A 16,070-nucleotide genomic window follows, 5' to 3' on the forward strand; every position below is an offset into this window, starting at 1 on the left:
CATCAGTCTATTCAGATGAAATATTGTCCTTCCTTTTCCTTGTGCAACTGCAATATTGTCTTGCATATATAATGACAACATTTTAAAAGTAACAAGTGTTTATTTGTACATTCATAAAAGCTCAAGGCTGATGTCATATTAATGAAGGGTATCCTCACAGTTTGAGTGCTACTGCTAGTATTCAACCTTTTAGAAGTGAGACTACTTGGCTATTGTAATTTAATACTGATTCACTCACTGGGAGAGTGCTCAGTAACTGAAATCTTGGTATCAGATTAGTAATGCGATTAGTGGCAGCATGTACTGTGAATACATGAAAGGGGTATTGTTACTGGAGAGGTCTAACTAGCCTGTCCTTGAAAATATTCTATAAGTTTGTACTTAAAAAAGCAATGTGTTTAAGTCTCTGTTACTGCAGCAAAATTGCACAAGAAATCACTGAGCTCAGACTGAAATGGATGAAATCCTTGAAGTCCATGATGATAACCTTGTCCTTTCCTCACTGCTGTGCGATATCAGAGTTGATATACATGATATGCAGTGGGTGGGTGGATACAGGGAGGCTTGTCCTACCTGAATAAATCTATTTATTTAGTGATGTGTTTAGTTTTTGATCTAGCCAGATTATTTATACATTTGGAATTTTCTTTTTCAATGTTTGCTGTTCTGTAGCTGAGTGTGTAAAGCTTATTGGGGACGACAGGCATCACTTGTAACCAGAGGCAGTAGTACACATTTGCCATAAGCTCTTAAGAGCACTCACCTGTAATAGAGGCTAGCACTCGAAGTTTATGCTCTGTAACCCCTACATGATGCACTAATTTGTGTTTGCACTGGGATTTAAACCCTATCCCATCTGTCACATTATTTGGTAACAGTAGGAAGGGATTTAAGTAGCATATCCCTAACCATCACATACTTTTGTTGCAGCAACAGACTTAATATCCTTGTCCATCACAAGTTTGGTAGCAGCAGTGGGATTCAAACCCCATCTATTCATCATATAAATTGGTGACTGTGGTGCAGGATTTAGGGCCTGTACCTTTGTTCTTGACACATTTTGGTGGCAGAAACAGGATTTGTATCCCTGTCCATTGTATATTTGTTGGCAGCAGAGGAATTTGTATTCCCTATCACAATATTCACCACAGGCATCAAAACTTACTTTTTAGCAGCTTCCTCCCTGCAGAACTGAGATCCTGTTCCTGCACCCAACTAGCCAATTCATACTGCAGTTGTGAGATCCAGTAATTATTGCATAAGATGACAGCCATATGACCTATTTGTTTCTATCCAGGAATCGCCCAGGAGCTCATACACTTGTAAGAATTGTGTGAAAGGGCTGGTCCAGCTTGCCTGTCCTGTGGGGAGGCCTACCTCTTCTTGTAAAGCTCCCCTCCCCTGTAACAGCTCTTTTGAGCTCTCCTACAGATGCCCTCTAAGGAAATGTGTGCATCCACATGATGAATTCCCCTCAGCTCACTATGTGACTTGCACACAACAGTGCAGGCTTGATAAGCTCAAGATGCACAGTGTAGACACCTCCCATCCTTCTCTATCAACTCCTTCAGCTACCTGAACTGCTATTTAAACTTGGTTTCCTGTGATGAAAATTTTTAATTCTTTGATTAGTCCCTCAAAATCAATTTATGCAGTGCCCTTAAGTGCTAAAAGCTGTCATCCCCCTCACACTATAGCAGCTCTCCCCTAAGGGCAGTTGTTAAGGGATAGATGGACACACATAGTGACAGGAATGATTTTTTGCGTGAAGTGAGTTCTATTATGTTAAAATTTATGAATGCGATTTATGATATAAATTTGTGAATAATGTTTATAATAAAATGATAAAAATGAAAAGTCAGGTTATGAATGAGAGACAATAGTGTAATGGATATAAAATATGCACTAATGGTAGCTATTTTGTTACTGAGTTTAATGTAGTGACTGATAAGTTTATTCAGTTAATCATGGAAGGTTGGAATTATTTCAATAAATGATGCAGAGTTAATAAAGGGTTTTATCTACAAATAAATGGATTTCTTATAAGCTGGGAAATAACTGAAATATTTTATAGTGAGGAATAATTATAAAAAATCTGTGTGTTAAAATACCTTTAAATCTGAAAAATGGGGTGGTACTTATAGATGTGGTAATTGTTCCATATGTTTGTCTGCTTGTTGAAAGAAAATTTGATCATATTAATGATAAGAAAGTAGATATTTTTGCAAAATATTCTTGTAATACAGGAGGGGTTTGATATGCTATAAAATGCTTGTGTGATTTAGTAAGTGTATAAGATACTAAATAAACGTTTAATGTTAGAATAAAGGCACATGCAGGAGATGTTAGGAACCAAATAATGGGGAGTCCAGTATCTAGGCATATTTGGGAAAACATTAACACAGACGAATTAAAAGCTACTATTTTAAAACATATATTGTTGTCAATTAGAGAAGTATATGATGTTAAACAGTATTTTTTGTATAAAGGAACTGTTTCCGTTTTTAAATTTCACACATTGAAACCAAAAGAGTTAAATAATGAATGTTGTTTTAAGAGTATAGTGCAATTACTTTTTATGATTGAAACATGCATGCATGTTATGTGATTCTTTTATTTAAAAAGGTAATATGGCTTATGTTTTTACTCTATGAAGACATTAGCCAAGACATTAAGTACTATGTGATTAAATAAACTGATTGCAATGATTTTCTTAGTCATTTATCTGTATGATTAAAATGCTTGGGGGTTTGCCTGGGAGAGATTTTGCAAACATCAGTTAAGATGATGTACAAAGAGTTAATAAACTGAAAGGTGAGTTTAGAAAATGAAATATGTTTATACCTGAGCTACATCAACATGTTCAAGGTCTACATTTTTTGTATTACATAAGTTTTATACATATTTCCATCTTTTCCCATTGAGGTGCCAGGATGGTTTATGAAGTCACTGAAAACATGATCTTGGATTTCATGTAGGATGGCACTGACATTGCAAAGAGAAGTGTTGAGGGTTCCCAGTCTTTAGCTATATTGCAAGTAGTTCCAAGTGAAAATTTTGAGTCTGTTGTAGATAAGTTCCTATCAGGTTAAAAGAAAGACTCAATCCCTCTTTTAACATAAAGTGCTAAAGAGTTGCAAAAGTTATCAATTTGAATGCATATACAAAGTCCCCAAGAGCCTCCATTTATTTTAAAGCAGCCTTTGGTTATGATCAGAAAGTTGAAAATAAGTAATTTAGAGAAGCAGAATGTTTTTTTTTGTCAATTTAATATAGCCATTTTTTAAAGAAGAGAGAACGGGGAGGCACTGAATAGAGAAAACAAAGTCAATGGTATTGTTCCAAGAAGACCTTAGGAGGCAAAGTGGGTTTCTTCACTGGAAACAGGCAGAGTATATAGTCTTCATCAAACACAGAGCTTGGAATATTTGGTTCTTTCTTATAGTTTTAAGGCACAATAAATTACATTAAAAAGGTAAGAAGGGATAGCCAGAGACACTCTCATTGTTTCTGGAGGCAAGAGGTGGTTTATATTACAAAAGAGATTGGTTATTAGAGATGCCAGAGCCCTGATAGTAATGGGACAGGCTATTGGGGATAAAGTGAAATGAATATAGACAAAAAAATAATGCTGATCTGAATAAAAAAGACTGTGTAATATATGTAACTTCCCAGACAGGCAACCAAGTCCATAAAGTTTAGCATGTTCTCCTGTAGCTGTTTATATAAATTACCATTAGTTTTATACCATGTTTATTTCCCCAAGCCAATGGAGTATGTTGGAAAACTGAAGAGTGAAGGTGGAACATGGGTTCACATGTTCTAGACATGGAAGGAATTGTTGTCTTCTACAAAGAAATCCAAGAGGTTTTAAATGGAATAGTTTATGTCAAGGTGGAGATTACCAAAGCCATCATGTTACTGAGGTACAGAGTTGGCAGGGCATTCTTGTCAGTGTATGGGTCCTGATATTGTTGATCACAATATTCTTGAGCATGCACACCATCAAATGTCATGTCTGTTGACCAGCAAAATGGTTGAATTCATACTGAGATTTAGCAGAATTTCTTAGTGATGGAAGACAGACAAAAAAGAATGCAGTCGAGTTTTTCCCTACAGTAAAGAATAGAGCAACAACTTGAAAAGTTCAATGCCCTGACTTTTCTCCATCTTAAAAACTGTAATAACATTGGCATTCCTCAAATTTTCTAGACTTTATGCCATTCCAGATGCACAGAGAGATAAAGCACTGACATGGGCTCAGGTAACCCGGGTTTGAATATTAGCTTGGACGCCTGATGGAGTGCCAGGAAGGAATGAGTTATACCATCCTTGATGTGGGAATGGCCATGAGTGATTTTGTGGAGGTTTTTTACCATTCTTACCAGTAATTTCATTCCAAAGAGAGATTATATGAAGAATACCATCCCAGGTGAAAGAGACAAGTGAGCACAGAGAATAGGTGTGTGTGTGTGTGTGTGTGTGTGTGTGTGTGTGTGTGTGTGTGTGTGTGTGTGTGTGTGTGTGTGTGTGTGTGTGTGTGTGTGTGTGTGTGTCTGTGTGTGTGTGTGTGTCTGTGTGTGTGTCTGTGTGTGTGTGTGTGTGTGTCTGTGTAAATTGCTCCCAGTTAGGGAGCAGGTTAGTTAACTTAACCCAGCTCAAACCCTGTCCCTTACTTACAAGTGGCAACAGCCTGAATCCTCTAAACCAACTACCAGATGGTGCATTTTCAAAGAATGTTGAGTTCCAAAGCATTTTCAAGGACTTTTGACTTTCTGTGCATTTTCAAGGACTGCTGAGGTTCTGTGCATTTTCAAGGAATGTTGAGTTTCAAGGGAAGAGAAGTTTATGATTGCTCATGCTAACACTGTTTTCAACATGTAACTGTTTTGTTTAGCAAATTACCATCATCAATGTTTGTGCTATAACATTTGAAAACAGTGTTAGAAACACAGCAGGTAACATACTTGCCTTTGGTGCAGGAGACTGTGGGTTCTACCCCTACACCATGATATTGCAGTGCCCCTTAAGGGGTGATGGGGTACTGCACTCCTGAGTCTGTCCTCCTTTGGATGAGATGTCTAGTAACTATTAACCTGTTGCTGGCTTGACAGCCATTCCCTATTGCAATATTTCCAGCTTACCATTTTTTTCAATGTAACATGGACAATTTATTCTTTGAGGGCAGCAAGCACTGAATTTGTACATGAAACACTGAAATGTAAATAAAGTTGTTTTTCAGCAGCAATCTCTTCATTAGATCTCTTTGATGTGGAATTATTCAGATGACTTTCACTTCTGCAGAGATTGTGTATATTGACTGACATTGGTCGACTGGAATGATAGATGCTGGGCCTTTTGTGGTTGAAATGTTCCATAATCAGTATGTCTGTCATTATTGGTTCACATATTTTGTTTCATTACTTACTAGAAAAAAATATTAAAAACTAGAAATTTAAAACACACTGTAAAAAGTGGTGCTGTATTATACAAGGAATATAATTTAATACAATCATGATGGTGTTTCAAAGAACACGTGCATGTATGCGTGGTCCTAAAAATGTGTGCAAAGGGCCTATGGTTTGAAAACAGCCCAAAGGGAAGTTTAATCCTCCACTGGCCAAATGAATTCTCTTTGAATTTGGGCTTCAATGCCAGAGAAAGCTTACTGTTCATGCTAAGTTTGTTTTCATTTTGAGACTGTACTGTTTTGTTTAGCAAATGGCTATAAGTGTTTGTGCTATAAAATTTGAAATAAAAGTTTAAAATATCTCTAATCATTGTAGAAGTAAAGAAGAAAATAGAATGCACACTAACAGATTTGAACAGGATTTATAGTACCTGGGAAGAAATAGCCAAGTAATGAGATACTAGAATGGCTGTGAGGGGGGGGGGTACTGCCAGGAGCAGGGCCTTCTGTGGGGGGTCCTGATCTATTATCTTGCTTAGGACCCCATTTGACCTTGATCCAGCTCTGCTACTAAAGAAGAAATAAAGAGCGCATTCTTAAAGAAATGTGACACTACTAAGGAAATGCAGATTGCATTCTTAAAGAACAAATGTAAGTTTGTTGGCAGTCTCAGGCCAGTGCCCCCGAAATCCAGCAGGCCCTAGACAACTGCCTAGGTTGCCTAGTGCTGAATCTGTCTTTGTTCATGTCAACTAGATTAGTTATATTGAAGTGAAGAGGAGCTTATATATTTTCTGTTACTGAAAACAAGTGCAAGTGGACAGATCTATTATTTTACTATTATAAAAGGAAGCTTAGGCTTTTAGTTTTTGTGTACTTCTACTTAGATTAACAATAAAGTGAATGGGTTGATTAGACTGTCTGCTAATGGTCAGATTTCACACCATACAAGTTGCCATTTCAAACAAACAAAATGTTATTTTGCATAACTAACACATCATAAAACAAACATTGAATGTTAAACCTGGAAAAATAGCAAGAAATAGCTGTGACTTATTAATATTAATATTTGCTCGCATTTCTCATTCATATGCTATGCAATCTTTCTAAAAAGTACAGCTATTTTTTCTAAATAAATAGAATTACAGTACTCTTTTTTTCCATTGTTCAGCATTCAAAATATTATTTTGCCAAAAGAGTTTAACGGTAACTATCAAATCCAAATTAAAAAACAAACAATTTAGGAAAATGCACTTCACAAATGTGTAGGAACTCAGAATGACTCAAAATGCCTGACAAGTGAACAACAGAACCACACTTCCTGATATACACCCTGAATTTCTGACATGTTGCAAATTTATATTTAATTCTGCTAACTTTTTCACAAGTTCAACTGAAACTAAGATGTTGGTTATGAAATTTACATTCCTACAGTCTTTTTCAGGAATTGTAACTTCTCATCTGTGGCACTATCCTAGAGGGAGGTTCATAGGTAGGTACTAGGCTATTGGCCCTAGGGCCTATATAAGCCTAGCCAAACAGGTACCCTGGCTTTCGCCATCCAAGAAAATTATTTTCCTGTGCCCCTGTCAAGCAGAACCACAGAAGTGATCCCTGGGGTGAATTTCCTATTTCCCATCCAATCATCGATATTTTTCTTGAAGAGTTCTAATGAGGAGCTTTGTTTGATATAGATAGGTAGTTTGTTCCACAATATGGGAAGTCTCTGGGACAGGAATCTATCCCTCCAGCATGTTCTGTTTATTGTGGTGACAAGGTTTATGTCCCTAGAACATGTAGCTCAGAGGGATTGGGATTTCTTTAAGTGGAGCATGTCCAACAGCTCTGGATTTGACATAGCTTTGTATGATAGGCAGAGATCGCCTCTGAGTAGGCGATATGCAACGGAGTAAAGCTGGAGTTTTTTGAGACGGTCTGCACAGGGCATCTGGTTGAGGCCAGTAATCCTCTTTGTGAGGTATTTCTGCGGCCTTTCCAGTTGTTGTAGATGTCTTGTGAGGTACATACCAAAAGGGGCATTGTACTCTATAATGGGTCTAATGAGTGTCGAGTAGAGGGGAACAATGACCTCTTTTTTCCTGGATGAGAAACCTTTTGTGATGAGGTGTGCCACGTAGAAGGATTTCCTGACTACTGTGGCAATGTGATTATCAAAGGAGAGAATACTGTCCACCTGTGTCCCAAGGTCTCTTATCACACTTTCGGTGTTAAGTAGACTACCGCCTATGTGGTAGTTCATGGTTACAGAGTTTTTACAAAAGAGGATGACAATGCACTTTTTGGCATTGAGCTTAAGGCCATGATTTGACACTAGGCATCTGTCTCAGTGAGGCCCTTTTGTAGGATGTCCACATCATTAGGCAAAGACCTTCTGTCTTAGCCTGTACTTCAGAGAAGTACATACCAAACAGGAGAGGACCCAGGACTGAACCCTGTTGTACTCCACTTGTCACTGCTATGAAGTCGGATTTGGAGTCTGCTACTTTCACAGTGTGGGTTCTGTCAGTGAGCCAGTTGGCAGCCCATTTTGTGACATAGGGATTTATACCTAGTTTAGTGAGTTTATCTATAATTCCAGATTGGGGGATTGTGTCAAAAGCCTTGGCGAGATCTAGATAGGCTGTGTGAACCACGTTACCCTCCTCTACGGCTTTGGTGACTGCTTTAAAGAAATCTATCAGGTTTAGGAGACATGATCTTCCTTTTACAAACCCGTACTGGGCGGGGTCCAGAGTTTGGAAATTACCAATGTCTTTGTTTATAAGTTCCATGATGATACATTCCATGGCCTTGCAAACCAGGCTTGTCAGGCTAATGAGGTGGTAGTTCCCAGGGTCTGTGGTGGCTCCCCCTTTGTGGAGTGGGATAATCGTCACTGTGCGCCATTCAGTGGGCAAAAAGCCTGAGGTGAGGCTATGATCGAACATGGTACTTAGCTGGGGTGCCAGTTTGTTCTGTATTTCATGTAAAACGCAGTCTGGGATGTTGTCAGGTCCCATGGATGTTATATTCTTGGCTTTGGAGAGTGTGGTTTTTACCTGTGCAGCCGTGATTACAGGAACTTTGTATTCTTCCGGTATAGAGATGGGCCCTTTAGGGGGTGAGAGGGGGGTAAAGTTAGCACTGAACCTATCTGCCAGGATGTTGGCAATATTAGTTGGTTCTGTATATTTAGTGCTATTGTGCTGTAACTCAGAGCAGATCTGAGTGTTGCCATTGAGATTCTTGACATAGCTATAGAATGCTTTGTGGTTGTCTTTAGAATCAGTGGCGATTTTGTTTTCGTAACTAGCTTTAGAGGATTTTATGAGGGATCTCAGATTCTTACTTAGGCTGACCAGGGAGTTCCTCCAATAATGGGATTTTACTCTTTTTTGCAACAGTTTCTTTCTTCTGTTCTAGAGTTTGTTTATGGGAGGGGACCACCAGATTGGCTTCCTTTTTTTGGAGGATAGCATCTTGTTTCTGTTAGGGATAGTGTGATCCATGCACTTGTGTAAGTGCTTATAAAGTGCATTTGTGTAGGATTCAGCAGTCGTACCTCTATTATCCGTCTGCATGGGTGTCATGATATTTGCCACTTCTGTCTTAAGAAGCGTGAAGTTGGCTTTGGAGAAATTTTTTATCGTGGTTTCCCTAATGGGGGGTGGGGGCTTATAAAGTGCATTTGTGTAGGATTCAGCAGTCGTACCTATATTGCCCGTCTGCATGGGTGTCATGATGTTTGCCACTTCTGTCTTAAGAAGCGTGAAGTTGGCTTTGCAGAAATTTTTTATGGTGGTTTCCCTAATGGGGGGTGGGGGCGGGATGTGGATGTCTAGGGTGATTAGCTTGTGGTCGGATCTGACCAACAAGGAATTGACCTCTGGTGTGGAACACCAGTCGCCCATGTTGGTAATGACCAGGTCTAGGATATTGCTGCCCCTGGTGGGGATGTGGATAAGTTAATCCAAGGCAATGGAATTTATGAATTCCAGAAAACATTGAGCAAAAGAGTTGGTACAAGAGTAGTTTTCCCAGTTAATGGTGGGTTAGTTGAAATCGCCCATTATTAGGGTGTTGGGTTGTACCCTAATATTTTCCAGTGTATCAAGAAATGAGGAGTGGGAATCTGGGGGCATGGTGGGGATCTGTAGCAAGCTACAATTTGGATTGCGGTCTTGCCCAGAGTTAGTTGCACTTGGATAATCCCGGATGCATTATGCTGAGCAAGTAGCCTGGAGGTGTAGATATCCTTAATGAATATGGACACGCCTCCACCTTTAGTGTTTCGGTCCAGGTTAGGTGGCCGAAAGGTGTGGTATGAATTATAGCCTGGTAATGCAGGGGTGCTCTCCGAAACCTTGAACCAGGTCTCTGTCACTGCACAGATGTCGATGTTCTCTTTTTTAAGGAGTGCCTCGAGTGAGTGCATTTTGTGGTTTAGACTTCTAGCATTGAGTAGCATTACCCTCAGATTTTGCTTGCTTGTACCTGTTATGGTGGTGAATTTGTTACTTGAACCTTGCCTAAAAAGGCACTATAGGCATGGCAAGAGCCTCAGCCAGTATCTGGAATCCCAAGGGCGACAGGTGAAGGCCATTTCTGGCAAACCATCTTGGTCTGTTGATCATGTCATCCAAGGCAGACAGATACTGGATCCCCTTAGAATGACACCAGAAGCTCAGCCAACTGTTGAAGTCAATCATTTTGTCGTTGTACTGTGGTATCATTCTGGGTGATGGCAGGATGCTACTCAGGACTAGGGTCATACCTGCCTGGGCTACAAGATCAGAGAGCTCCTCCATGTCTCTTTTCATGTAGTCCTGGGAGGTATGTCTCAGGTCATTCACACCAACATGGACAATGACAGAGTCATATTTGTACTTGTTGTGGAGTGAACTGAGCGCGTGCGTTATGTGGTGGATCCTGGCACCCGACAGGCAGCTGACAGTAACTTTCTCCTTGTTTAGCCTGGTGAGTGAAACATCAGTTTGTCTAACTACAGAGTCACCTATGACTAGAGTGTTGGGTATGTTGTTATGCCTTATGGGCTGTGGTTGAGTGGCACACTGAGTTTATGGGCTATGTGTCACTTGGGTTGTTTTGGGGGGGGGGTGGAGGTTGCTTGCATTTCTGCTTTGGAGGTCCCTGTTGCTTGTGCAGATTTTTATTGAGAGCCTCTGAGAATGTAGATGTGTGTTTTGTGTTTCTATGTGTGTGCTTTGGTGGTGTATGTTTTGAGGGACTATGTGATGAGTGTGGTGTGGTGCAAGTGTTTACCTTCTCCTCTTGACTGTCTAGTCCAGTCTTGGGTGAAGAGAACTTTGTTTCCAGTTTGGCTATATAAGTGCATTTCTCACAGATTGTAGTGTTTGGTGGAAGGAGGAGAGGGTTTTCTGTGTACATGAGGCAATTGCTGCATTGCCCCAAGATGCCCAGATTCATCAGGTAGACACATATGTTCAGTATCTTTTCATACAGAAAACATTTCCTGATTAATAAAATATTTTAATTTCTTATACATAGGACTGTTTTAGCAAATTTATTGTTGTATTAACCCTCAGGCTCAACACACACAGAATGCTTGCTTTGTCCAAGTACTAAGAGGTCCTAAAATGCCAAGACATTTAAAACCACCAGGCAATACAGCACTTCAGAGTCAGTGAAATAATCATACAGTACTCTGTTAACTAGGAATTTTAAACTATAGAGAAATGCTTAAAACACCGCAATTTTGTTTTTTAAACACCCACATGGTGAGTGGGAGGGAATAGGTAATTAAAGGTTGTGTGCATCTGTGTCCTACAACACAAACCATAAATGAATCCAAAACAAGATCAAAGGACTAACAAAGTAATGGACCTAACCAAGTTCCCAAATTAAATAAGCAAGTTTATATTATAATGCATTTGCAAAATGAGCTTTTAATTTTAGCTGACACTAAATATTAGTCTAGTAAAATATATTACATACATTAAAAAGGGAAGAAAAATGGTGTACGTTTAGGGTTTTGTCAAAAGTAAAGGATGGTGGTGTTTCAGCACTGCAAGCTAATAATGTTTTATTAATGCTGCCACTCTGTAACTCTGTGGCTAATTTGTAATTTCATGATATCATTTGCTTGTTGATAACCTGAGGCATTTTTTGCATATCAGGCTAGAGGTTATGAGTGCACATGTCTACCAATTGCACAGTCAGCCTTTAAATTAATCAAATCAATTTATCTTTGTAAAGGCACCAGACTCAGTATGAAAATATATTCCAAGACTACATATGTCTTGCATAATTCAGTATAATATTAACTATAGATGAACTACTGAGACCAAAGCCATGTGGTTGCCTGTACAAATTATAGTCTTCTATATGTAAAACTTCAGCTTGAAAAGAACCATAGCTTTCATTTCCCATGCTTTAATGTGAACTAGGACAATCTAACAGCAGTTATTATGGAACTCAATAGAAGCTTACAATGCCCTGCTCCCATCTGTCCTCAAAATGAATGCATGAGATGAGGCTCTAATCTGATCCAGTGAAGATGCAAGGCTTTACGCACACAAACACACACACACACACACACACACACACACACACACACACACACACACACACACACACACACACACAGATTTTTTTTTTTACCATTTGAATAGAGGTAGACAAGTAGTCAAATAACACACATGCTAAATAAGATGTACATTTTCAAATTTAAAAGACATGCACACCAGTCATAAGCTCTAGGAGACAACAGTACTTAAGAGGTGAGTGTCCACTACTGAAAAAAAATATCAGTGACTATGAAGGACATTCTATTGCGGATTCTTTGTTTAGTTATTAAGAACCATAGTGCACCAGCAGTTTGACTGAGATGAAAGGTAGCACCTGTGAGATGTGAACCTGCCTATACAAAACCATTTAGTAAAAAGGATTCATTAGTGACTCCTGCACGAAAAAGATTTACACTAAAAGACAACATGAGTACATGCTTAAAAATTATGTTATTACAAGCAATACAACAGACTTGCTGGCAGTACAGCTCATTAATACCTTACTTTAGTTTATACAAAAAAATTTAAATCAGTTTTACCTGACAATCTCATTTTTGATGACAAGGCCTTTTAGGTACTTCTTCAGTACATAATAATTAAACACAAACTTCCGCACATAATATCCCCTCCATCTTTTCTGAATCTATAAAAAAATAAATAGTTTACAAATGTAAAAACATCTGAGAGTAATGCACCATATCTGTAGAAACATTCAATCTCATACTGTCTCAGTCAAGTAGTCATTAATACTCATTTACATGTACACCCTCTCATGTCACAGAGCCCAGCAAATGTGGATCCTGAATTCTGAATTAGGGTTTTTCTTTCTATGACTATGATTGAATACAACAGTTTTGTGTGGACTTCCCAAAGCCATATTATTTTTAAATTTGATAATAAGTTTGTAGTGCATGGAGTACCATCGTTATGCTCCAAAAAAACAGGAAAAGGCAAACTCGTTAAGCACCTTTCTACTATTAGAGTACTGTTTAACAAGCTTTTGTTAAGCACCCTTAAGCACTGTTAAAACTGGATTTCACACTAGAGAATGAGAGTGCACAGTGTCAGCTGGCAAAAAACAGAGGCAGAAAAAACAGCTTTAAAGCTGTTAGATACTTCGCTCTGTCATATTTATTAACAAAATACGTGATAGAGAAAATTGTCTAATGGCTTTTAAAGTAGTTTGTTCTTTAGAGGGTTTACTTAGTATCTGTCTACTATCCATCTGAACGTGCTAAGTTGTAATTTTTGATTTCAAAGACTTTGAAAGCCCATAAAACACGCAGTGCTCCTAAATTGTTTTCTTTTTTTTCTGTAACTGGTAGTACATGGAGCAACAAAGTTCCATGTACTACAAAAAATAATGATCAGGTCTCATTGAGTATAGCCTTTGTTGTGTGTTCTCAACATGGAAGCCAAGATCCAATTTTTGAACTTTGCTTTCTAGGTAAATTTATTGGCATCCATGTCTTGAACACATAATAAATTGGTTAAAAATCGTAGCACAGAGGGTAAGACCTTGTACCCCCTTGTTTGATGAGGTACCACATCACTGTGGTGTTGTCCATAATCACAAGAAGAGGAAGAGAAGGACTTTCAAGGTGTGGATCACCACCAACATTTCCTTGATATCAATGTGCTTCTGTGCATCATTGGGGCTCCAAGTGGTCTGCACTTGCACTCCCATTGACACAGCTCCCCAAGTGAAGTCAGTATGCATCTGTCTGGACAGATTGCACCAGAATAGGTGGGAAGAAGAAGGGAAGTCCTAGATTGATACTCAACTTTGCTTTTCACCACTGTAACTCTTGTCTGATGAAGTCCAATACTAGCAAGTGTACTTCCAGGGAATGTAATTTTGCACATACCACTGAGTTTTTCTCATGTGGAGACAGGCCAGGGGTATCATGAGAATCAAGGATGCCATCAGTCCTAGAAACAATGTCTTCCTGGTGAATTTCTAAAATATTATTCAGTAGGACAGGACCTTGTCTTTAGGGAAAATGCCATTCTTTTGTTAGTGTCAATTAAGTACCTCTGAAAGATGACCTTAGCTGGTAGTGTAAGCTCAAGATCTTTTCTTCTGATTCCAAACTCCTAGATACATACTCTGATCAGTAAGCTGTCCAAGTAAGGAAAATGTGAATGCCAAGAGAACAGTAGTGAGCTACTACCAAAGCAAGGCATTTTATAAACACTTGAGGTGCAGAGGACAGCCCAAAGAACAATGCAGAGAACAGATAGTGTGTACCAGAAACAACAAATCTCAGATATCTCCTGAAGTGATGAGCAATGGGGATATGGTGATATGCATCCTTCAAGTCCAGGGTCACCACGAAGCAGTGGTCTGGCAGAAGAGGAAACACTGTCTGCAGGATGAGCATCTTCAACTTGAGGACCTTGATAAAAGTATTCAGAAAGGATAGGTCCAGCAGCAGTCTCCATAACAACTCTTTTCTGAGCACCAGGAAAATTCTGGAGTAGAAATCTTTCATTCTCTCTGAAGCAGGGACAGGATCTGTAACCTCTGAGTCCAGCATGTGCTTCAGTATAGGAGGGAATAAGAGACTGGTCTGGGTGGTGAGAGGGAGTATATTCCTTCCAATGCTACCTGTAATTTCTGCAAACACTGTTGAGCACCTATTTGTCAGAAACTACTGACAGCCAAACCACCTTGTTGAGAGCTAACTTTCAATATGGGGCACATAGAAGGAAATGTTTGCCTAACAGATTCTAAGCCTCAGCATAGTCATAGGTTAGAAAAAGAAGTTATGTCTTACCATAACGTTTCATCTGTGTGTCGATCTTCACTAATCCTTGACAGTGGAGGCTCAGTTCCGTGCCTCAGAAGTGACTCGGCCATTTACTTTAGCTCTCACCTTCCAAACTCTCAAGCCAGGCAATACCCATAATGCTACTCTCAAAATTACCTCAGTTCGAGTTTGCCCAACAAGATGACAGACACAGAAGCAGAAATTATAGTCAAAATAATAGACATAATAATCACAGAGCAGATATGTGTGCTTAATATGAAGTTAGCTATGGAAAAAAAATTAAATCCACTAAGAGTCTCGGGTTGGGGGAAGGAGGGTGAGGATGTCAAAGATTACTGAAGATCGACAACACAGATGGGGCATTATGGTAAGACATAACTTCTTTATCTGATGTTGTCAAGCTTCACTCAGTCCTTGACAGTGGGACAGAGTCCCCAGCTACTTTAATCTTGGGAGGTCTCACAGAAGAAAATTCCTAAGCACCATCGAGATGAATGATGCTCATCCCCCTCAAGACTTGATCCAGTTTGTAATGAGTGATAAAGGTGTGAGGCGAAGACCAAGTTCCTGCTGCACAAAGATGATCTGGCATAAAAACTGCAAAAGTTGCCACCACTCTTGTTGAATAACCTTTAACTGGGCGTGGAAGTTGCAGCCCTCTAGAATGACAGATGAAAGTAATACAGTCTCTAAACCATTTAGCCAAGGTAAACAATTGGACAGATTTCCTAAAGTCATTCATTCTGTGAAGATAAAAACGTAATTGTCTGTGGGCGTCTAGTAAGTGAAGGGAGTATTCCCTTTTATTGGAAAAATTAGGGAAGAAGACTGGCAATTGAAGAGTCTGATTAATGTTAGATTCTGATGCAACCTTTGGTAAAAAAAAGTTAGATTGGTCCTAAGTGCAACCCTATCCTTGTGAAATATTAAGTAAGGAGGTTAGCACGACAAGGCCTGAAGCTCAGACACTCTTCTGGCAGATGTGATAGCTATAAAGTTTCCAAGACAAATACTTTAAGTCACTGATGGTTCAAAAGGAGTCATAGTAAGGGCCTGAAAGACTAAAGTTAGAGCTCAAGGAGGAATGGATTCTTTAAATGGAGGTCTTAACATTAGGAGTCCCTTTAAAAATGCATTGCAACGTTTGTGTGACATTAGAGATGCGCTATCCAGTCCCATATGAAAGTTTGAAATTGCCATTAGGTGAACTTTAATTGTTGATGCAGAGGAACCAGATTGGTAAAGGATAGCTAAAAAATAAAAAAACTTATGAATAGGAGATGGATAATGGTCTAGTCCATTGTTGAGAGCCCAGTTAGCAAATTTTTCCCATTTACT

General features: G+C 39.1%; 1 protein-coding gene across 1 annotated transcript in view; it reads right to left on the reverse strand.

The window, feature by feature from the left end:
• Positions 1-16,070, reverse strand: part of SPATA17 (spermatogenesis associated 17) — a 2,050,536-nt gene that overhangs the window by 1,541,083 nt on the left and 493,383 nt on the right. The window contains exon 5 of the mRNA XM_044059771.1: positions 12,498-12,601. Coding sequence (XP_043915706.1) covers positions 12,498-12,601 — 104 coding nt within the window. The remainder of the gene's footprint in view (positions 1-12,497; positions 12,602-16,070) is intronic.

Source organism: Protopterus annectens, chromosome 17.part0 (genome assembly GCF_019279795.1).
Source record: "Protopterus annectens isolate FY-2018-M chromosome 17.part0, PAN1.0, whole genome shotgun sequence".
Classification (NCBI taxonomy): Eukaryota; Metazoa; Chordata; order Ceratodontiformes; family Protopteridae; genus Protopterus; species Protopterus annectens.